Genomic DNA, 24,768 nt, shown 5'->3' on the forward strand with positions numbered 1-24,768 from the left:
GTTGTATATTTTAGTTGTGAATCCTTCTAGTTGTGGCACGTGGGACACCGCCTAAACCTGGCCTGACGAGTGGTGCCATGTCTGAGCCCAGGATCCAAACCGGTGAAACGCTGGGCTGCCACAGTGGAGCGCGCAAACTTAACCACTTGGCCACGGGGCTGGCCCCACAAAGTTCTTTATCTGATGGACATATCTTTGCCTTTCATCTTTTAGGAACTGAGGTAACTCAAGCAAGTCATTTGGGATTTCATAATTTTGTTTCATTTTTTCCTCGTGAAATTGTCTTCACTAAGGGCAGTAAGTAAATGACATTTGTTTGCATTGAGAATATAATTTTCTTTATGCCCGGTCTATTATAGAGTCTGGGTTCAACGTAAGAAATTACTTATTAATTTCCTTGCATAGGAAAAAAAATATGGCCAGCTTCCTACTAGAAAAATAATCTTTCAAATTTTCTTGTGTTGTTTTTGACTTTTATTAAAATCATGAATTTCTATTTGGCTGGGTATCAAAATAAAACTAATTTGGCCTCCTTTTTCCTCTGCAGCTTAGCCCTAGTGGAGGGAGACCTTTGTTTCGTACAGCCGTCTGTTCAAGCCTTGGCCACTAGGGGATGCACTGGTTAAACATTATCTCCACCTTGCTGGCTGGCTTACAATCTTATCTTAAAAATGCTAGTTTTATATCTTGTACAAAAATACCAGTTTCATTCATTTTGAAATAATTGTATTTATTCTCACATTTGACTTACATGGAACTACATTTTCTTTGAATCTAATAAATAATTTTCTAATGATCTATGTTGTCCCAGGATGAAGGAGCCACTTGAAATGAGTTCCATGTCAATGGAGGTATGTAAGCAGAAGCTGGACAAGCAGTTGACAGAGACAATTTGGAAAGAGAATGACGCTTTATCTCTAAATATTTTCATGTTCATTTTCTGAGAACAAGGACATTATCTTACATAACCAGAGTACAACGACCAATACTGTTATCTCAAGCCGCAACCTGAGAGCCACGTCATGCCCACCATCTCTTTTGCAGGGTCTGGGGGCTAGGAGTGTTTTTAAATAATTGAGAACTATTTAACGTGAAAATTACATGAAATTCAAATTTCAGTGTTTATAAATTAAGTTTTTCAGAGCACACCATGCTCATTTGTTTGTTCACTCTCTGTGGCTGCTTTTGATACAAAGACAGAGTGGGGTAGTCCTGATAGAGACTTCTAAGGTGTTCTTATGGCTTGGTCCACAGACCCAAAAATATTTACTCCTTGGCTCTTTACAAAGAAAGTTTGCATACCCATGATTTAATCTACAAACTTTATTCAAATCTTGCCAACTGTCTTATGAATGTCTTTATTAGATCTTCTATCCAACCCTGTTACTTAACTTCTATGGGCCTCATTCTCCACCTTTGTGAAATTAAGATGATGGCCCCTTCCCATTAGGTTTTTGTGAAGATTAAATGAGTTGATTCAATAAATCTCTTGAGACAATGTTTGGCATATAATAAGCACATACTAAGTGTTGGCTATAGTTGTCACCTCAGTTTTTGTTTACTTTTCATTTTTTTAAAAAAAAGAGAGAGAGGAAATTCTGCACTTCCTCAGAGTAGGGGGCACACTTTCTTGGGTTGTTTACATAACTTCACCATTGATTGGGGTGTCGTAACTCTCACCCTTGCTTGGAGTGTCATAATTCTCACCCTTGCTGGGGGTGTCATAACTCTAGGGAACTGGTGCCATGCTATCAAGGACTGCAGAGTCCACTGCATAAGTTTCATACACTTTGGGAAGTTTCTTTTCTAATTCTCAGTGGTTAACGCCCTCCTCAACGGATTTTCTGTGAATTTGCATTACGTTCTTTTTTTGTTAGTTTGAGGAAGACTGGCCCTGAGCTAACATCCACGCCCATCTTCCTCTACTTTATATGTAGGACGCCTGCCACAGCATGGCTTGACAAGTGGTGCATATGTCCACACCCAGGATCCGAACCAGCGAACCCCAGGCCGTTGAAGCAGAATGTGTGAACTTAACCGCTGTGCCACTGGGCTGGCCCCTGCAATATGTTCTTGATGTAGTTCAAGCAATATTTGAAGTTTCAGTGGAAGCTTTTGAATCTCACTTCCAAGGTGTAGATTGTTACATGGTAAACATGCTTGCTCAGGCTGATGCCTTTTTATTAGAACTGTATGCTCTTTATTCTGTTGATTTTCTTCACGTGTCTTAAATATGTCCTTATTTTTCTCCTTCAAGCCTTTCTAAGTAAACGGCATCAATGAGTTTCTTCAAATCAACTTCTGATTCATAGTCTAGGTAATCTCTATTTGCTGATCTACTCTTTTTGTCTAATTTCAAGTTACCCTCATGTAATGTTTCTAGAAAGAACAGGCTTTAGTTCAGTTTCAGATACTTTGACTGGCTCTCCTTATCACTGACATCTTGTTTCATTCATGGATTCAAGTCCTAAAACATTTTTTTTTCTGTCTCTTCAGTTCCTGCACTCTCCCATTGGGAAGCTTCTTGGGAAAGTAGTTTTAGCTTTCCTGAAAATTAGTGTTTTCATGCAGACCATCCACGATTCCCCTCAGAAGTTGTTCTATATGCTTCTGAGAAGCTTTTACGATGTTTTTGGCATCAGTCACTAGGCAGCGACAGGATTTTGATGCATCTTTGAGTGGTTTGTCCATCCTTGAAGTGGAGCCATCATCACTCCATGAAATGAAAGCTTGGGGGGGTCTCACTTTTCTGTTCCTTTTGGAGAAGGTCTATCGTATCCTCAAATGAAGACGTGAACCTGCTCAGATATTTTCTTAGTGTTGCCAAACTCCTTGTGTGCAATTCAGAGGACTGGCCTCCAGTTCAGGCGACTTGAGGGCTCCATCGCCTTGTGTTTTCAGTCTAATCCTCTCACGGACTTCACGATATTCTCCAACCAGAGCAGAAAATCTCTTAGGAGCTCTTTTTCTCTCCTTTAAGTATGTTGGCTCTTTTCTGTAACAACGATCAGGGCAGCATGCCCCAGAATCTCCCAGAGAGACCCAAAGAGACTGCCTTGTCTCAAGCATTCATACAGCACCGTCGGAGCACCAGAGAGTGCCTCCAGAACCAGCTGGGAAGACGTTTTTATAACCATCCTCACACCCTCCATGACTCCAAAGAGACTGCTTTCTGTCTCTGGTTGTCAGTATCCTGAGGGCCACAACTGACCACAAGGAACCCTGTAGAGTGTCCCCTCTCCAGCCCAAACAAATGCCTCTCAAACAGGACAGGCCACGAGTGCACTGGGGGCCAGGATCTATAAAACAGTGCTCTCTCATTTGGCTTGGCTCATCACACACAGAGAAAGTGATATTATTTGTCCAGTGCATTTGCACAAGTGGAAAACACTCCGGGAGCCAGAGGAGGCCAGCCTCGAGCTCTGATCACTCTAGTTCTGACCTGGTACTGCAGGAAACCAAAGAGACCAAAGCAGTGTCATGCTATCACGCGTTCTCCACCACAGAGCAGGTCAGTGTGCAATGGTGGGCATGCTGCAGCAGGAGACTCTTGTGCTCACAGCCCTGGGTGAGGCTCATTCTCCTGAGTTCAAGTTTCCTTCAGCAGCAGGGAAGCCTGACCTTGCCTACAAAGGTCACGGGGATCTCCCTCTCCTGAGGCCTCCCCCCTGGTTTGTGTTTGGTCTATCGGGGGAAGGGGACACCGTGGGGGCAGGAGCAGAGCACTGAAGGGCCTCCACAAAGGTAACAGCCCCGGATTTCAATATCAGAATGGCAATGTCTTAAGAGTTCATGGATTTTCTGTAGGGCCAATTTTCCCCCTTTCAACCTATGTATTCCTGGATCAAGGAGACTCTCCTCCACTGTTGACTTTGTGACCCAGGCACCTTTCATTATGTGACCCTGCCATCTTCAGCTCATGGCTCAAGGTTGTCCTGCAACTGGTCTCCAGTCCATGGAGTCAAATAACTGTAGTTGCCTCTGCAGGGGGAGCAGGTCCTTCTTTCGACTGAATTTGCCATCATTTACTCCTTTAAACAACATCTCATTCTCCTAGTATCTCGCCTGGGAGTCTACCGTGAGAGACTTGCCCCTAGTACCTTTACCAGAAGGAAATGAGAAAACCATGAGCGGAGGCTGGTCTGGGGTCCTGGAAGGTGCCAGGTTCAGGCCACAGATGCCCCTGTGGAGGTTTGAGGTGGGGAGGTGGCCAAATGCCTGGTGAAGTGAGAGTTGTTTCTTTGTCTATCATTCATTCGTTTAAGAAGAAAACAGCTCTTTCAAAGTTTATAATCTGTTTCTAAAGAATTCAGCCATTGTAGGGGAGAAAAAGAAGCTAGAGAGGATTTTAATCTGGGCTCTTTGATTTGCAAGTGATAGAAACAAAGCTGGCAGTAGGCTAAGCCAGCGTAGGATATTGCCGTAGCTCACAACATGGCGAGGCAGTAGGACCCCTGCAGCCCTGGGGTCGTCAGTAGGCTCTGAGTCACTGCCCAGGAGCTCCTCTATCAGTCCCCACTCCCAGAGTCTGAAAGAGGCCTCTGGGTGTTGATGGGCAGCGTTCACTCTCTCAGGTTTCTCCTTGTGGTGGAAGCATGGCTGCCACCATCTCTTTCCCCACCAGCTGGGGTAAAGCCGAGCAACGTTTGCTAATAAGGTATCTGTCCGATGAATGGGTGAATGATCCCTGTTGCACATGAGGCTCAGTTTCTGCACTAAGGGAGCATTGCTTCTTGTCTCTTCAGCATCTCTCACCTATGATCACGCCCAGTTATTGTCATCACTAGCATGACCCCAATCCCTGACCTTACCAAGTTATTTGTCCATGATACAGATTTGTGGGCCCCAGCTCAGACCTATTGAATCAGAGTCTCTAGGAAGAAGGGCCTAGAAACCTTCATTTGGAGTCAACACCTTTAGGGCCACTGAGTTAGTCGGTCTTATTCTTATCTTACTTTTTTCAGGGGTCAAGGTCTTTATGATGTCTGTTGTTGCTCATGCTGAATGCTCTGTTTGGAATGCCCTTTGGAGAGTCTTCACGTGGAAAATAAATTCCTTTTCTTCTTCTCAGGTCAGCTGTCACTTCCTCTGTGGAACATTCACCACTGTCCTTTGTTCTCTGTTCTCCCTGCCCACCACATACTCAACACACCCCACCTTTCCCCTCTGAGCACCCTTCGCTCTCTATATATCTGGCACGAACTTAATATATTGCATCATCTATATATTTCCCTCACCCACCATCTCAGAATGAGTTCCTCAAAGAGATTAATGTCGTTTTTAACCCTGAGAACTGGCCTGGACCTGCTTAGTGTGCGCTTAATAAAATAACCCTTGAATAAATCTGGTTTAAAACTTACCAACCTCATGCTTAGTAAATTAAATATTACTTAATACACTGTTCTTTATGCTTTCTCTATGCAGGGATTTCTATCTTTTAAAAAAAGCAACTAATTAATTTTAAGTATTCAATTTTACCACCACATGGAAAGCCTGAGAGAACAGCCAGGTACATTTCAGGGCAACCTGACCGATTAATCTCATTTCTTTTAGAATCAATTATGCCATGTTAAATGGTCTACAGTACACAAACAACATTAAATGAAGATTTTATGTGCATTTATGTTGACTTCTTCCTTGTTTTATCTGGGCAGTAATTTTGTAGGGAACATGAAGATTTTGTACAAGTTTCTACATGGTGGGTTTTCTTCCCCATATAAATTATAATAAATAATCTACCCACCAGAGATTGCATAATTGTCCTGGACATCCCAAAATCTATCCCTGAGCTTAAAACAACCACCACAACAACCTAACCTCCATAGAGTCTCTTTTACAACCCCATTACTACCGAATCATTATCATGAGATTTCACTGTATTCACAGCATGCCATCGCATCAAGCCAGGGCGTGTTTATCATGCTGAAGGGCGTGTTGTGATTATATAAATTAATCCGGAATACATAATTTGCCAAGCCTGATTTATTTTTTGGAGTTCTGCCAAGAGGAAAGTGTTCATGAGTTGAGAGAAGTGCGCGCACTTCTTTTTCTGAGCCTCTTAATTGATCCATTGAAATAACAAAAGCCTCTCATGTCTTCGTCTGTTTATGTGCTTCCGTCAAGCTTTTCGAAGCGCTTTCCACACGCAAAGCCATCCTTGCGTTTGTCCCCAAGCTCAGGTGAGGATGGAACCAACTTTTGCAGAAAGAGAAAGAAAAACAAAACACCAGAGCTGTTCAAAGTCTCTCAAGCACTCAAGGAAGTAAGTTTAGAACTGATAAAAACAAGAGTAAAACTCTTCCTTCGGTTATTAATTTATGGGTTGTGGCTTTACTCACAGCAGTAAAACAAAAGTCTGATTTGGAGACTGTCCAAGATTAAAGGGACAGAAATTAATTTTACAGGGAAGCTGCAAGTTTCAATTCTCAAGCAAGTGTCTGAGACCCTCTTGTCATCTGACTAAATGACCATCTTTCTAGGCCTTTATTTCTCTTACAGTAGATTTTACTGCTCTGACTTTGATCCTTCCTTCTACAGATGGGAAATATCTTAAGAAATATTTGCGTGAGTCCCTATTGACAATTGATGAGGGCCCAAGTGGCCTGCAAAACTCTGTGTCATCTGGTCATATTTTCTTGATCACTTTTTGTGTTGGGCCAAAAATGTTTTATTTTTTTTCTGAGTTACCACTGAAAAATTTCCCAACGAAGTTTTCGCCATAGAGAATGCTTTTTTAGTGAGCTATCTCTCTTCCCACCTCAAAATATAGACTCAACTAACATAGAAGCATGGAGAACTCAAGAAGTATGACAAATCTAATGTAATTTTACAAAGATGGTGTGGGCTGGCTTGATGGTAAAAGGGGATGAGTCTGAATTAGTGAAAAAAATTAATTACACTTTAAAATAGGCTTTTATCACTTTAAATATGGAAAGTATTTCCCTTATCCCATTTTATAACAAAATTAAAACAAAAAACAAAAATATCCTGCTCCTGTTGGTAACAACTATTGTGGGTCCTGTTCTTTTAACTGAGCGGCGTCTTCAATGGAATCTGAGAACACCCTACAACGGGCCCTGTTTCACTACTGGAAGATATTTATCCTGTGTCTAAATCTTATTTTATTTAAGTCCTGAATTTAGTACCATGTAATAATTTGCACGTCCATTAATTAGCTATTACAGAACTCTGTTTCCACAATGTGCAAATTAGGCGCTCCTTATTGCTAGATTACGTACATGAAAATTCTCTTCTGGGTATTTTGACTAAGTTGTTCTTTAGGAGAAAAAAAAGGTGCTTAGTAAATTGCTCAGAACATTAAGGGTGAATTTATAGATCAAATCTGCTATTGTCTTATGCTTCATGTTATAAATAGAAAATAATGAACATAGTGCTGAAAAAAATCAGATTTAATCGTTACAGAATATTTTTATGTATAGAGAGATCCTTAATATCACTTGATTTAGACGCTAAAAAATAAATTGATAAAAATATGTTTTAAACTAGTTTTATTTCAGGAGGGTGGAGGGAAGGGTGAAACAAGTGAAGGGGATTAAGAGGTATAAACTTCCAGACACACAATAAATGTCATGGGGACGTGATGCACAGCATAGGGATTATAGTCAACAACATTGTAATAACTTTGTATGATGACAGATGGTTACTAGACTTATCAGGGTGATCCCTCTGTAATGTATATAAATGTCAAATCACTATGTTGTACACCTGAAACGAATATAATATTGTATGTCAACTATACCTCAGTAGAGAATAAAGTTTTATTCCTGTTCAGTCTGTATTCATTTAAAAAATAATAACTACGATATCGTGAGTAGTCATTGTGTCCCAGGTGCTATCTTAAGTGCTGGCTAAGTATTATTTCATTTAATCCTCATGACTCTGAGGCAGGCACTCATGTCATGCCCAAATCACTGAATGGAGGCATGGAGACTTCAAGTATACAGCTCAAAAGACACTGGAAACTGCTTCCACACTGCAGGTGATGACCCATTAGAGGTTCAAGAAACCAATTTTGGAAATCATTATCAGCATAAAAAAAATTAAACAGAGTAAGACAGAATAGAACAGAACATAATAGAAGAAAATAGCTCCAGGCATCACAGACAGGGAAAGTATCATTTCGCGAGACTCATGTTTAAATACACATGCACATATGTGTATGTTGTGGGGGAGGCGAAATCCTCTCTTCTTCTTTTGGTTCTTATGGTGGTTGAACAATTAAAATAACATAAGGCGGGTTAACGGGAGCAAATCAAATTTAACACGTATGCATGGGGAATTCACATAAGCATGAAAAATTCTAAAGACAGGCAAAATGAGGTATATATGTCATTCTGGACTAAAGAGAAGGAGGCAGGGGTCTGGGACTTCAAAGGGAAAGGAGGCAATTTACAGGAAGATGAAAAGAGTTAATGTTTGGTAAACAAGTGTTTGTTGGGCCATCTAGAGACAACGGGACACAGAGAGGACTTTGATCAAGTGCACCTTACTAGGTTCCTCTCTGTCTACCACACCGAGTTCATATCACACTATAGTTGTCTATGATGATAGCTCCTTCCTGGAACAGGTCCTCTATCTAAATTCTTTTTAGGCGATTAGGGGGAGAGATCAAAGTTTCTCCCTGAGTCTTTTGTTTATTAAAAACAATCAGCCTAAAATAACCCTCAAACCAAGGAGACACATTTTGAGGTGGCAAATTTTGCTGCCCGACAGTGTGAACTAATTCTTGATGTTAAAGTATGTTTCTCACTCTGGGTTGTGGTTTATAAAATATGAAATATTAACTATGCTGAAATCAAAAGCAGTAGTAATCTGATTCCAAAGGGCTGAACATTATAGGTTAATTTTTAAAAGCTATTTATGGTGACTATCATAGGATGGAAGATACATGTTGCCCCACAGCTAAATATCCTATTCTGTTTTTTAAAATTCATGTTAAAAAGAAAGAAACATTGTAAGATTAATCCCCCTTCTATCAGACTGAGGGAACTCACAACAAAAACATAATGTAAACACAAAATCTCATTTATTTTTGTCAGAAGCACAAAGGAGCTCACTCAGCACATGAACAATAAGCAAATCATACAATATTGAGAAAAAATGTCCCCATGAATACATACATGTATATTCTTAAGAGTAGCGATCAGGAGTTTAACGATAATGTAAGGTGGTTTTCTATAAAAAATGCTTTCTGGCAGGCTTTTGAGTGGGAACTGGACAGGCAAATCAATGGCACATACATCTATTACTCAGGTCATTGAACCCCATGGACTTGGAAGGCCTCGGAATTTACATTTTGTTTCATCATTGGCCTGTTCAACTTTTACATTTCATTAAATTTGGACCAGATTTGCAAACTAACTCAATTCTTCATCTGTCACACTCAGGACTGTGGGAGGCAAAGGGAGGAGAGGGCTGGATGTAAAACATGCATGGGGACCAATGGTAGGGTTTTCTAATAGTGTCCATTCATTTGTGCATTTCTTTCATGCTTTTCTTTCAGAGACATTAAAAAGTGTCAGGGTCCAAAGTTATACCTAAAGTTGGCTAGGTAGATCAGAAATTGCAAACGTCTTCTTTAAGCCTTCAAAAAAATTCACAATCCATGCAATTTGAAAATTATTTCAAGACATTGCCCGAGACACATTTCTTAGTCCAGCTTTTAATAACTCAGAACACTCTTTTTAAACATGTGACTGCTTCCAGCATCATCAGAAAATGCACACAATGAAAAGATGTCCAGTGGGCTATGGAAGCATCCAGTTCTGGATATCTTCTGTGCATAGCACAAGGTAGAATTGACACAACACGCTTCCAGCTTGCCTTTAAAGCTTTCCATATGTCTGGTTCTGAGGTGAAAAGATTAAAAATAGCAAGAGTCTGGAAGGGTGTGAAGACTCAAAATACATTGTTGGATCTCACACCACTGCTGGATCTCACACCACCTCCATTATCTCTGAGGAGACATAATGCTGCCCACAGGGATATTCAAGGGCACACTTCAAAACCAGCTAAGCGTAATGGAGTGTCTTCCCATCTCTTTCCTTCCTGTCCCATGCTGAATTCTCACAGAAGTAAAAAAGAAATTCAATGGGGTTCAACGCTCACAATGTTAACTTAGAAAGACCTCCTCCTGGCATGAAGGGAGCTTGTTCCAAGATATTCTCTTGGATTCTAAAACCTTTGACAATTAAATCAGAGAAGAAGCTTGGAGAATAAACAAGGGAGCAGAGTCTCCTTGGTCTCAGTTTACCATGACTAGGACAACCTCTCAGGTCCTAATCCCACATTTCATTCCCTTTTGAAAAGTAAATTCACCTTAGCTGATAAGCCTGCTTTTGTGTTCTGGTTGTGAAAAGATGTTTTTTAAAGTATGATAGTTAATACTATTGAATACGGTTTTACCTGCCAAAATGTATCCCATGAAAAATACCATGAAACCTGAGGCAAATAGCGCAGGGTGGGGTGAAGGCGCTGTTAAGTTTTAATACTTTCTTTCCTGTCAGAGAGCAAAATATCCAAACATAAAGTGACAAATGGGATTGGCTTAGAATACTGCCTCTCCACCATTCAGAAAGTCAACCTACAGTAGGCAAAGGCAACATTTCAAAGTGCAGAACATCTGGCCACATGTGTGGCACATCCCTGTTGTACAGCAAGAAGCAGATCAACATTCAGGAACACTGCACTCAGAGAAATAAAACATAAAAGTTATCAGGGGTGCAGGGAGAACAAAGTACATGTAAACATTTCAATGAATTCTATTTGCACTGGAAAAGGTATTCAACTCTTAACATATTTCCAGGGCTATATTTAACGCTTGACAGATTGGTTGTATATGGCCATTCTTCCTGCTTCTGATGCTACATTTATGTATATTTACTGCATATCAATCCTAAATCTAAATGAAAACTGATGTTCAACGTAAAATGTACACCCTTAAGGAAGAGAAGTGTAGGAGCTTGCCAAGGGTGGGGCAGCTGCTGCCTAGTAGTGGATCTTGCACATTTCATCCAAATTCTTAAGCCTGCTCGTGTGGGTTAGACAGCAGGTAACTAGGTCCTTCGGCAGGGATCGGGAGACAAAGAGAAAACGCCTCCCAGTGCTCTAGAGAAATGGACAGAAATTTGTGGGGGCATCTTTGACATGGTGCAGGAATTAGAAATTCTGGAAATACAGAGGCTGAGACTGGAAATTGGATTTACTGAGTTACTTCATATCCCACAATGCAAACTCTGTTGTTTTTCAAAAAATAAGATAAAAATGTGTTCTATCTTTAAGTGTAGCAAATCTAAAAGTGTTTCCACCAGGAAAAAAAAAAACTGGACATACTTCTGAATTGGCATGACTACATGAGATTAAAATTTATAATACAAGAGGAGGAATCTTTTTCTTAGTCCTGTAGATATGGATTAGCTATATTACATAAAGTTCTCTACTGTAACATAATAATAATGAGTCACAACTAAGCCCTAGGTATGAGTGTTAAGATACATTAAGAAAATCTACTCCTTTTCCTTGTTGGTTTATAGTATTTGGAATTAAATGAGAAAAATATAGTATTTAAATAACATTCACATCAATACTTCTTAAGGATTTATCATAAAGTCATAATTTGTTTTTAATTCTAGGTTATGGTTATAGTTAGGACGCATAAAAATACTCTGCTTTGTTTAATGTTCCTAGATGTCTAGTACAGATTAAGTCCTATTAACATAAAGTGGGACATCTATATACTTTTCATTATCCTAAAATTCTAATATCCTGAAAATTATTAGGAATTAGAAAGATAATAGGATAAAATTGAAAAATAGAGTACTCACAATATGTAGGGTTTAAAGATTTTTTTTAAAGATTCTTTTTTATTTTTCCTTTTTCTCCCCAAAGTCCCCCCGTACATAGTTGTGTAGTTTTAGATGTGGTCCTTCTAGTTGTGGCATGTGGGATGCCACCTCAGCATGGCCTGATGAGCGGTGCCATGTCCGCACCCAGGATCTGAACCAGCAAAACCCTGGGCCGAGGAAGTGGAGCGAGCAAACTTAACCACTCGCCACGGGGCCGGCCCCAGGGTTTAAAGATTTTTAACATTTCTTTAAGAGGATTTGTCCTTCATTTTAAAGTTCTAAGAGATTGATATCTGAGTATGAAATTTCCAGCAACTATGGCGTAGTTCTCGGGGAGAATAGGTCACTGCAATGAGACCCTTCCTTTTGGTATTGGCAGCTTTTGGACGCTCAGCACTTGCCCCAATTTATGAAGGCTCCAGTCTACACAGCAGTAGATTATGGAATTTGTTTCTCTTCTAATAAAATTGAAGCAATAATAGCATCACACAATTATACATTAAGGTGACTTTAAAGTACACAGAAATATAACTATTTATGCCATGTAGTTATGAGAATAATATTCCTAAGAAACTTTAAATCTTGAATACTCAACTTCTGTCAAACACTTTGAAGCACAGAACTATATTAAGAAAGCACGTGGCATTCAATTTCTGACATTTCATCCCCGAAGAAGGCAAAGCACAACAATAACACATCTCTGAAATGCAAATTCCATTAAATGCAAATTTCCAGAAGACAAGGTCAATCGGGAAACACGTTTTAAAATTCAACAAGTTCTCTTTTTAAATTAGTATGCTCAGTATATAATTTTCAAACATAATCTGAAGTGATTTTCCAGTGTTTGTTCATAGTCTAATATTTTCTCCTTCATTAAAATATATTCACTGTTTCATTTTCTGTTTTCTGATTTTCATGTTTATTGGCTTAAAATATCTAACTTTATAGAAATATCTTTCCTCTCCACATTTCCACATATGAAGTCAATCTTACTTAAATCTCATAATAAGGATATCATCAGGAATAACATTCCCTTATGTTTGAGCTTAAAGTAAATCTGAAGAGCTCAAAAGAGAGAAATTTTGAACCCTCCCAAGCACAGAGTTGAGAATTAGCACAACTTCCTTCAAACGATTTGTCAAGTCAATACTGTAACTGGATACAGGGAGAGAGAGTCAGCCCAAGAACAAGGTACTATTCGTTGACTTTCTAACTCCGCCTGGGCACAAACAGACGCAGAACGACGTTGTCCCAGGAGAACTGGTAGACGCTGAGGGTCTCACACTGAGCTTGAAAAGGGAACTACCTGCTTTCCGCCCACATAAACCTCCTCAATATTTCGGTCATCTCCTGAAAAAGGAAATCAAGGAATCATTTATAAAGTGCTTTTGTGTCAATATGTATTTTATTTGCCACTGGGAGCGATTTAAAAACAAAAACTACTTCTAAGAGAGAAAATACAAAAAGCTCTCTCTTCTCTTTCAGATTGCTTATAATCTAGACAGGGAGAAATGTGCAACAGACGATGTTCCACCTAATCTGAGGATTAGCGTCGGAATTCTGCACCTAAGGCAGAAATCACATAAAGGTGAACGGACCCCCTGTTGCTGTCCTTCCAGCCGACGTGCACGGTTTGCATTTCCAGCCCCCATAGTAAAGGAAATACTTATCTTTACACCTAGAATCACACTCAGCATGGTGAGATGAAGGGCCTGCTAGAACTGAGCTCAAGAAATACCAGGTGTCTCTCCCATCTCAAGTTCACTTAGGACTCGGAGTTCACTCAACTGCAGTGAGAGGCAGGGTAGAACCTTCCGGACTATTTATTTCTCTCTCTCAGTGAACTGAATTGAATGTACGTTAAAAAATGTGTGTGGTGAGACTCCCCCACATACTTATCACAAATACAACGTGGTAGGGCAGACTGGAAGGTACAGAATGAGAGAAAGAGGAAAGGACACAATGACGTCTTTCTTTTGGTCTACCGTTCCTCGGTTTAGGATTTACGTTGTAGAGGAGCATGCGCATTTCAAATAGTGCCTTTATTGTGCCATAAACGGGCTTGACGCCGGGGAATGTTAAAAAAAAAAAAAAACAGAATGAATCAAAGCAAACAATCACACATAGGGTTTAACATATGGTACAATAAATACAGAGAACCATACCCAAGAAAGAGATAAAGAAAGATTTTATTTAGCATTGACACGTGTGTCTACCCACCTAGATAGAGGAACTTCTGGATAACGGCCTAAAATGCAAAATAAAGGTCACAATAAGAAAGAATATTTTGTGCATTTAGAAAAGTAAATTCACAGCCAATAGTGGTTGGCAAAGCCCAGAAATATAAATTTACTTCTCAATGGCAAAATTTACTTCTATTTATGAAAAAGAAATGGTCTTTTGCTTAAAAAAAAAAAAACTACTGGCTGTTAACAAATGTTTATCCATTACCTGAAAGTTCTTGGTATATAACCTTGAATTCTTCAGAGGAAAAGTGTTACATAAATTAAAGAAACTGATTTAATAAAATAATTCAAATCTTTCAAAATATTTATATTTCTTATAAGAAAAATGACTGGATGAATGGGACACAGTCCTATTCCCAAAAATTTATGTTAAAGAAGGAGTAAAATAAATAACATGAAAATAACAAATGGTACCAAGTTCAAATAATCCAGCATCTTTCTTCTAAAGACCTTAATATGTTATATTTAGTATCACATTATCTCATAAGTGGATCGATCTATAAATGGTAATAGTTTTTTAAGAAAAATTCAATATCTTATAAAGAATTGTTATTAAAGTAAGAAGCACCAGTTTATTTTATACAGAAAACATTCTATAATAAGAGAAACAAAGGAATAAATCTCATTTTCTTATAATTAAGAAAATCAATGTAGCATTATGGTCAAGAGCTCCACTCTGGAAGTCAGAAAGTCCTGGACTGGAATCCAGACTCTGTCTACTAATTACTAATTACTAGCCATGAGTCCTTAGGTAGATCATTTAATCTCCCTGAAGCCTCACTGCCCCGTAAGTTACATAGCAATATTAACAGCACCTACCTCTCGTAAGAGTTCTGATGATTAAACAAAAATGATGCATGAAAGTACTTAATTCCAGGCCACCTAGCACATAGTAAGTATGTTCAATAAGTGCTAACTATATTATGGCTTCTTTTAGCTAAATGCATTCAAACATACAAATATAATCAAAATACAAATACTTTGTTAATACCATTATTGTTAACATTGTTGCATGAGATTGTAATAATTTAAAAGGATCTAGCTTCCCTTTTAAAGATTCTCCTGCATTCCATTAAAACGTTTCAGCCTTTATTTTTTTTCTACAGGGAAGCTATGATGACCACTGCATGAAATAAATGCCTTTGATTACCTTTCTTTTACTTACCTCAGAAATATCACCAACAAAATCCCCACAAAACAGGTCAATGGGGGAGTCAGATGCTTTGGGGTTGATCAGGAGGGCATCAAATTCCTTGCCCACCTCAAAGTTTCCAATCTCTTTATCCAGCCCCAGGGCTGCAGGGTGGAATAAATTAATCAACAGTCAGTATTTCAAGCCATCAGACTGTGCAAATGTCCCAGTTTGCAAGCATGGAATCTGCAACATGTTACTACAAAAAAATTAGTATCTCAATAGTGAAGCAGAAAAGCTCTCTCAATGCAATAGGTCACAAGACTTGGATTTACAGAAGGCAGAGCAAGCACAGGGAAAGCAAAATCTGAGAATGAAAACAGTTCCCTTCATCACCATGATCCTGATTCTGAGGGTGCCTCTATTTCAGCTCTATCAGTCCAGCTGGTCCAAGATTTTCATTCATCTCTCTAAGAAACATGACGACTGACATAATATCTTTCTTCTTTTTCCCTCCTAAGCACCCCCTACAACATCCCAACTCCTTTTCCTTACCTTTTTTTGTTCTATGAACTAGCTGACAAGATCTATTTTCTTGGCAGTGAAATGAACCACGAATAAATAAAAAATTATTATCCTTTTGCATATTTGCCAACGCAGGCATATCCATCAGAAGTTCCTTAGTTTAAATCTTTTGAACAGAAAAAATTAACTTCTGAAAGTAAATAATCCTTTTAGCTCAAGAGTCCGAATGCTTTTGAAAGCAGACCAATTTCTTTGTAACCTCATAGATTTTCTGGTTGCCGGAGAAGAATGATTTTCTAAAATAGGGCATAGGTCAATAACGACTGCTGGCTCGATCCACCTCATAGCTAGAATTCATGTTCCATGAACATTAGATGCTGAGGAAGAACATCTCTCATTTTTATGACTTAGTTTCAGAAGATGGGGAAGTTGGCTTCCCTAGTCAGTAAAGATGCTGAATTCAAAGCTTCTTAAAACCTGTAATCTGAGTCACTGAGGGGACATTGAGGTACCAAATGGAAGCATGCATTAAAGGAAGGTCAACTGGAATGCAACATTATTTATTTGAATTTTTACATGTGTTTGCGGTAGTCTGTCACGGTCAGGCTATAGCCCGATGTGAAAATATTGGATCATATATCCATGTTAGACAATATCTGGTACATTATATTTCTACATATGAACATACAGAAGTCTTTTGGCAATTCTCTAAGCACTGACATAGAAATCCCACTTGTTCTTAAAAGGCTATTTAAAGGGCAATTCTTTTATGCTCAGAAAAGAAAAAGGCTAAAGAATTCTTAGAGCAAGACAGGAGCGCAAAAATAATTAGAAATGTTAAAAGCAGTTAGGTGAGTTCTATTAATTGCATGGGGAAGGACTAAATGCAATAGAAAATCACTGGAAATTCTCTCCTCCTTCACCAATTACACTTTACTTCTTTAGCCCCTGACAAAGAACATGACAAGTATGAGTTTTTAATGACTGTATTCAACATAAAATTGTTGTGTGCTTAATAGGCCAGAAAACCAGGTTCATTCACCAGTCTTTGAATGATATACATAAACCGGGCTATTTTTTAAAACCTGGAGAGTTCAGGCGTGAATGAAACAGAAAAGACACAATTGCTTTCACTGAATTTGTAAATTGATCTCAGTTCAGATTATTGCAAGGAGGCCTAGCTGAGCTGCTAAGTGACTCAAATGCAGTTCAGGAAATGTAGCGTTGCTGCCTTTGGAGCAAAGGCCTCCGGGAAGGTGATTTACACACATCTTGCTCTTGAGAGCAATGGAAAGGCCGTGGCAAGCTGGGAAGATGCCCCACTTTATACAGAAAGCCACTCATCTCATTTCACTCAGACTCTCGTAGAGACACAAGCTAAGGAGAAGAAATTCCATAACAGTAAACCCAGCAGCCCAGAAAATAGATTAGAAAGCCATTACAGCAAAGTAGAAATGATTTGGTAAGCAACCCATGCCGGCTTGATCAGACACAGGATCCTGATGAAGCAACTCACAGAGAGCCTAAAATAAAAAAAGCATTATTTAAATAGAACTCGTTTGCACCATGGAAATAAGATGGCAGGTCAACGACTCCAACTTAGATACACAAGTACACTGGGGTTGGGGTGGGGAACGTGACACTCATCAAAAGAATGGGTGATTTACAACTTGTAACTTCAGAAAATGAAATCTTAAGACTTAGGGAAACTGAAAGAGCACGACCTCTACTTGTTTTCCCTGAAATATTCTTTATGGCATTCATCATAGCCCAGAATATTCCGAGAAGAGCCAGCAAGTTTCTCTTCCCAGGATACTCTTGGCCTGCATCACCTTCTGTTTCTGAGACCCAGGGTATCTATCATAAATCTCTATCTCTATGTTTTATTGCTCACTAGCTATCTAAGGTTGCATGCTGTGTTCACTATCATCCATCCAGATTATGGTATAATACTAAAGTGACTGAAAGCAATACAATTACCATTTTCTATTTTTTACATAAAAATACAGTGACGTGAGAACTGGAAAAAGCTGATGAACAATGTTTTCATATCAACCAACTATATTTTTATATCTTTCTCCTTTTAATGAGGCTTGGGTAATTAGCATACTTAATTATGTAAACAAAATTCATAGTCTAATCTGAGATTTATACAGGAAGGTATCACAGGGGAAGGATAAGAGCCTGCATTCTGGCATTAGATTTTCTGGATTCAAATCATGGTACTATATAGCTTGACAGTGGTGTAAGCCTTGTTGAGGTACCTTGTTGGTAAAGTGGAATTAATAACAGTGGTTGTAAGGATTAAATAACAACATACTTAAAGCATGTTGCATAGTGCCTATCACCTGGTAAGACCTCTGTAAGTCTTGGCTATTATTTTTACTACTATTATTATTATCACTCAGGCCAATAGAGAGCATGTCATTTGACTCAATGGAAAAACTGATTATTTTAAAGAACACATATGCATGTGGTCAATGGAAATATCCACTAAAACAATAATATATGGGGCTGGTCCGGTGGTGCAGCAGTTAAGTTCGCACGTTCTGCTTCGGCAGCCTGGGGTTCGCCGGTTCGGATCCCCGGTGCGGAAATGGCACCGCTTGGCAAGCCATGCTGTGGTAGTCGTCCCACATATAAACTAGAGAAAGATGGGCACGGATGTTAGCTCAGGGCCAGTCTTTCTCAGCAAAAAGAGGAGGATTGGCAGTGGATGTTAACTTAGGGCTAATCTTCCTCAAAAAAAAAATTAATATGATAATTGTGTATCTATTATCTCTTCTGCCAAAGACAGGGAACTTGCCGAAAGAATGATGCGTCCACCACATGCTTGAGCATGTACTTTACATGCGAAGTTTGGGGTATGCTATGTCGTGGATATTGGGTGCCTGCTGATGCCATAACATGTGCCTTCATACGGTATCTAAGGACTCAGATTGGCACAGTTGTAACACTGTTCGAGAGAGAAATAAAATGGTCATTACCTTGGCTGCCTCCAAGAGTAGCAAGTCTGAAAACCTCCTTGAGGGTGAGGCTTTTCGCATTTACGTTGCTGATTAAAAGGATATTGGAAACCATCACTGCTCTTCTGATTGCATCAAGCATGGAAGATGAATAACCCCCAGCCACATCTATGGTAGATAAAACAAAGCCAAAGGAGGAACCTTACGAGAGAAATGGAATATTAGGCAGACAAGGTTGGGTTTTTCGTTTGTTTTCAGTGACAGATATTCAGTCCTTAATATATTTTCTTAAAGAAGATCTTATTTATAAACACAGAATAGATAACAGACTAACATTTAAAGGAATTTAAAACTTAAAATCAATTTAAGTTAGTATCAGTTAGTATCAAATGTACACTTGTATTAATTTCCTAAGGCTGCTGCAGCAAATTACCACATATTTGGGGATTTAAAACAGCAGAAATTTATTCTTCCACAGTTTTGGAGGGCAGAAGTCTTACATCAAAGTGTTGGCAGGGCCACTAATCCCTGCAAAGGCCCTAGGGAAGAATCTTTCCTTGTTTCTTCCAGCTTCTAGTGGCTCCTGGTGTGCCTTGGCTTGTGGCTGCATAACTCCAATATCTGCGTCCATTGTCAAATGACCTTCTTCCCTATGTGTCTTTATGTGTCTCTGATTTTTTGTCTCTTATAAGGACATTTATCATCAGATTTAGGGCTCACCCTAATTCAGAATGATTTTGTCTTGAGATCCTTACCTTAATTACATCTGCAAAGACCTTTATTTCAAATAAGGTCCCATTTAAAACTTCCAGGTAGACATCTTTTTGGGCGGGGGCGAGGAGAGGGCACAGTTCAACCCAATACAAAGCCTGGATGGTTCACAAAGTTAAGAGAAGAAACTTACCTCTGAATATTCCCTAAACTCTCACAGAAATTGGTCAAATATGCCTTCATAGTTATAAAGATAATTTAGATAACATAACATGAGACTTAAAAGAAATTCACAGTTCTATGCTCTAAAAACTTGTCCTAAATCTATTCTAATTCAGATGAGAACTTTGGGAATTAAAAAGCCACTTCTTTATGATAATTTTCAGGAAAAGCTTTTAGAATGAATTTATGTATTCTGGAAAACTAGTGTAATAAATGAGCAATGCTGATGTAGACAACTTTATATGTTGCTTGGCATAATTAGATGAGGATTAAGATTTTCAGTGACTTAAATAAAGTCCCTAATCATAATTATATTGGAATACTACCTTTGGCAAGAACACATGTGGGAGTTATTAAATGAGTTTGTATAAATAAATGTCAAGTGAGTTAGCATGTTTTATTAGAGGAAAAGTACATCTATAGCTTAAAATACACTTTGTTGTTTGTTATTCCTTCTGTCATTTCAAGATAGACATATATAATTCTTAGTGCCTATATATATTGCCAAGTTTAAAAGTAATAACCTATTAAGTACTAATTCTAGATTGCAGTTCGATTTTATGTTCAACCGTCTGCCATGTCCTTAGATAAACTTGTATGGAATTTTTTTAGAAAATACTTTTCTTTAGCCAGAATAGTATTGCCAAAGGATCATCCACTTCCTTGACAAATTTTAATTACATCTACTTAAGCTATTAGTCCATTTTAGTAACCATCCATTCAACCTTCATTTTACCATGGCATCAAACTAAGATCAAAATAAATAAGATTTGGGAATAATGCACATTAGCTTTGAAATACTTTGTCTACTGATTCTTTCTTTATTGCTAGAAAAAAGAAAATGTTAAATGTAAAGGCAGAATAAAAATGCTATCACTGTGTAATATGGAAACATGTAAAGATGGAATATATATTTCAAAATATGTGTATAAAGACTGGAAGGAAACATGGAGAAAACAAGAGCAAAGCCATTAGGATGGTGTGAATATGGACAATTTAAAAGCCTGCAGTTATAAAAGCGGGTACAGAAAGTAGTCTTTTCCTCAATATCTAATCAAAACTGTCCTTACAGAAAGGATAAAGATAGGTTAGGGGAAACATTATGCAATTTATTGAGAAAATCTCGAGAGCTGTTTTTTTATGTTGCTGACTTACAGGATGATTTAATGATCCTATATTCTCCTGGTTGTTATGTTAATGAAGTAACTTCCAATAAAGGAACAAGACCTGTGGATCAAAGAATGGACTGTGGAGCACACGAACCATGGTATTTAACGAGCACCATTTGTGTAAGAGTCAAGCTTTTCTTCCATGGATTTCTATTGCGAGAGGAACTTCCAGATCCCCCCCTGCCTGGTGAACTCAGGGCCTTCCTCCTCCCTCTGCAACACATTTAATGCAGGTGGAATCCTTACTTTGTCATATAGCAAGAGGCAGTGTGATGGGGTGGAAAGAGAAATAATGAGCCTTCACTTTTTACTGACCTGGTTTTAACCTGAGATCTGGAACTTCTTTGCTTTGTTGACCTTTGGTCATTTACTTAGTACCTGTGAACCTCAATTTTCTCAGAAAATAGAAATAACATCACCTGTCTTAACAGTTGCTGATAAAATCCAATTAAATAACACAAGTGCCGGGGAATGAGGACCAAAGGGTGGAACTTGCAAAAGGGAATGGTAAAGGGAGGAAAGTGGATGCATTTTCTCAGAAAATCTATTCCCAACCCCTGCCACTCTACCATCTTGATAAAGAATGGTACCATCACTTGCTTGCCACAGTCAATCAAAGGACTCTATTATTTACAAGAAGACTCTGAAGAAACCACACAAGAGAAAAAACTTGAGCCAGAGGCAATGGAAAGATAAAAGGAAATGATTTTACATATGTGTGTCCATTTCTTATGCATTCTTTCATCTATCGACAACCATTTACTGAGCATCTTCTATGTGCTTGATTTATTTAAGCACTCATAAATAAAACTTATGAGCTCCACGTGAGCTAAATATCTAGTGGAGGAGAAAGAAACAAATATTAACTATAAATTGTGTTCAGTTCGTATAGAGAAAATGGAGGTGGAAAGGCCATTTGGACAGGATGTCCAGAGAAGATTTCTTTAAGGCGATGACATTTAAACTAAGACAGGAATGAGAATTCAGCCATGTAAGGAGAGGCATAAAGGGCACTCCAGGGAGAGCAACAGAATACACAAAGGTCTTTTGGAAGATGGGAATGTGATTCATAGAGGAGATTAAAAGACGGCCAGCGTAGGGAGAAGAGAGTAGTGTGAGACGAGGCTGGGAGGTAGATGGGTATCAAACCGTGCAGAGCTTTGAGGGCCTTGTAATGAGCTCTGCATATTCAAAATCCCACTGAAGGGTAGTAGGCGGGAAAGGTTGAAACGGTCAGATCTTCACTGTGATTCTTCTGAAAAGAGAAGACTATGGATAGGAAGAGTCCAAGATGGATATGAGCCTGATTAGAAAGCTGGTGCAGGAGTTCAGGCAAGACATGATGGCAGCTTGGATCAAGTGGTGGTGGTTGATATGGGAAAAGAGGATGGATTCCAGATATATTCAGGATTCATGAGGTTGGACATTGTACTGGCTTAGACATGGGGGAGAAGGTGAGGGAAAAGAAGGTCCCAAAGACAAGGATCACATTTCAACTTTGAGAAACTGAAAACCGTGGAAAGCAGAGCCATTTAAGAGAACGAGGCTTAAATGTGTTTTGGGATATAAGCAAGTTTGGGGTTTCTATGAGGAGGGGTCAAAAATGAAGGAGAAAGAAAGCAATTGAAAATGAAGGTTTGGAATTCAAAGGAAGAGTCTGGGCTGGATACAAAAACCTGTGAGTCATCTGCAGATGTGTAATCATGTGAAGCCAAGGTTGTGGATGATGTCTCCTAAGAAGAAAGTGGAAAGTGAAAAGAGGAGAGAGGCTAGGACTGAGCCTGAACAAAGCTTTTGAATGTCCAGGGAGAGGAGAAAGGACCCCAGAGAAGAGAAAGAAGGGCTGACAAGACAGGCAGAAGGAAATCTAGAACAGTGTTGTTTCACTGTATCCAAGATAAGATTGTTTGGACAAAGGAGAGAGTGGTCAATTATGGCAAATACTACTCATAAGTGCAGTGCGTTAAGGGCAGAATGGTGGCCTTTGGGGTTGGCGGCAAAAGAGACCACAATGGTAAAAGCCCGGGGGAGAAAGGACAAGGATAGTTACCCTGGAGGGTCGGGCGGGAGCCAGACTGAAGGGGTGGAGGAATGGAAAGTGGTGGCAGTGGGGTTCCCACTCTGAAGAAGTTTTGCTGTGAAGTGGAGCAGAGAGATGGGGCAACAGTCAGAGACGGGTGTCTGACTAAGAGGGAAGTTTCATATCTTTGCTGAAAAGATCAGAAGATACTAGAGAATGTTTCTGTGCTGATAGGAATGATCCAGTGGGGAGGAGATAATGATGATGCAAGAGAGTCAGTGGCCAAAGGAATTGCTGAGATACTGAGAGAGGGAGAGAATACAGAACACAATGCACGGTATTTTGATTTTTGCCTTTGATTGGAGAAGAGAATTTTTGTTTTTTAGCTGTAGCGGGAAAAAGAAAACACACAAGCAGATGCAGGAAGGTGTGTAAATGTGTAAATTTGTTGGGGGGAAGGTGAGGGAAGGGTTTCTGATTGTTTCTATTTTCTAAATGACTTATGAGACGAGGCCATCAGCGGGAAGTGAGGAGGCGATGAGTTGGAGTAGAAAGTTTAGAAAGAAATGAGAAAAGGCTGTCTTGGAACATGGGGACATGTGCCCATTAGAGAAACGTAATTGTCTACTTGGGTAGTGCTGAGGGCCATTTGGGATTTGAAAGCAAAATTTGAAATGAAACCTCACTAGAGAATTTTTTTCCAGCAACTTCCAGCTGCTCAGCTGTAGACACTGAGAAGGGGAATAGTTGAAATAACCAAGGTTTGGGTTTTTGCAAAGTGAATACAAAGAAAACAAGAAGAACATGAGACATGAGGACATTCCCAAGGGAACGATTATAGTAATGTACTCTGGCATCCCAGATGGGTAAATGAGAAAGAGAATAATGGAATTTGAGAAGGCACGGCATCGCTGGACTGGAGGCTACAAGTTGATCAAAGAGCTGTTGCTTTGGGAGTGATGGAACAAGTAAGTTAGAAGGATAAGAAATTGTCACTAGAACGTGGGACACTGGCTCCATGTATGTTGTTTGTTTTAATGAATTCATAGGTCTTGTTGATGTAAACTTGTACCATATTTTTATCTTTTCCTTCAGATCACTGTTTTTTGGCTATTTGCTATGTCCCTTTTTTCTGAGACAAGAGATTTTATATACTTATAATTTTGCTCCCACTTGCCAAATACATCTTCATCCTCTCTACCTTACACATAAACCACAACTTCTTGGTTTCTAGTAATAAAATCAGAAAACAGAAGAATTTTTAGTACTTGGAAAGTTCTTTTGCAGAGCATATATTATTTTAAAAATGTATGATAAAATATTGAAGACGTTCAAATGATATAAAGAATATGTAACACCGAAACTCAAAGCCCAATCCTCAGTTTTAAAAATAAATATCCTGTATTTAGGTCAAAGGAACTTCTTCCCAACCAGACGGGAACATCTTCTTGACATATGTTCTCATTGGCGGTTTTTTTTTTAATGTTTATATGTTTGTTGTTAGGACTTTTTTCATTTTCTTCATAATTCAAATATTTTGCCACAATATGTTTAGTTAGGATTCAGTCTCGAACGGGGTAAGTCCTTTCAATATGATACACAATTCTTTCTTAAGCTCAGAAAAGCTCTGATTTCAAAGCTCTGATTATTGCTTCTGTTCCATTTGTTCTGGAACCTTGGTCAGGAAAATCCCATGTGTTGGCGCTATGCTTTCTGCCCCTCATGTGGATCCTTCTCAAACACTCACTGTGATCTTTGGTTAACCTTGTTCTCTGCATCTCTGATTTAATTTTCTGCAACAATAATTCTACTTGTCACAGCTTCCCACATGGTTTGTTTGCTGTTTTTTAATTGAGGTATAATTAGGATATCATAAAATGCACGGAACTCAGGTGTCCAGTTTGATGAATGCT

At 38.9% G+C, this 24,768-nt stretch overlaps 1 protein-coding gene and 1 long non-coding RNA gene across 2 annotated transcripts in view; one reads left to right on the top strand and one right to left on the bottom strand.

The window, feature by feature from the left end:
* LOC138920355 (uncharacterized) overlaps positions 1–6,224 on the top strand; it is a 51,043-nt gene extending 44,819 nt beyond the window's left edge. Inside the window, exons 2-3 of the long non-coding RNA XR_011431400.1 lie at positions 214–297; positions 812–6,224. This is a non-coding gene — a long non-coding RNA (uncharacterized lncRNA). The remainder of the gene's footprint in view (positions 1–213; positions 298–811) is intronic.
* Positions 6,225–9,029: 2,805 nt separating this feature from the next.
* The window catches only part of GDA (guanine deaminase), a 90,443-nt gene continuing 74,704 nt past the window's right edge, over positions 9,030–24,768 (bottom strand). The window contains exons 11-14 of the mRNA XM_001488434.7: positions 18,755–18,901; positions 15,276–15,406; positions 14,085–14,112; positions 9,030–13,214 (exon numbers count right to left, since the gene is read on the bottom strand). Coding sequence (XP_001488484.3) covers positions 13,144–13,214; positions 14,085–14,112; positions 15,276–15,406; positions 18,755–18,901 — 377 coding nt within the window. The 3' untranslated portion in view covers positions 9,030–13,143. The remainder of the gene's footprint in view (positions 13,215–14,084; positions 14,113–15,275; positions 15,407–18,754; positions 18,902–24,768) is intronic.

This window comes from Equus caballus, chromosome 23 (assembly GCF_041296265.1).
Source record: "Equus caballus isolate H_3958 breed thoroughbred chromosome 23, TB-T2T, whole genome shotgun sequence".
Taxonomy (NCBI): domain Eukaryota; kingdom Metazoa; phylum Chordata; class Mammalia; order Perissodactyla; family Equidae; genus Equus; species Equus caballus.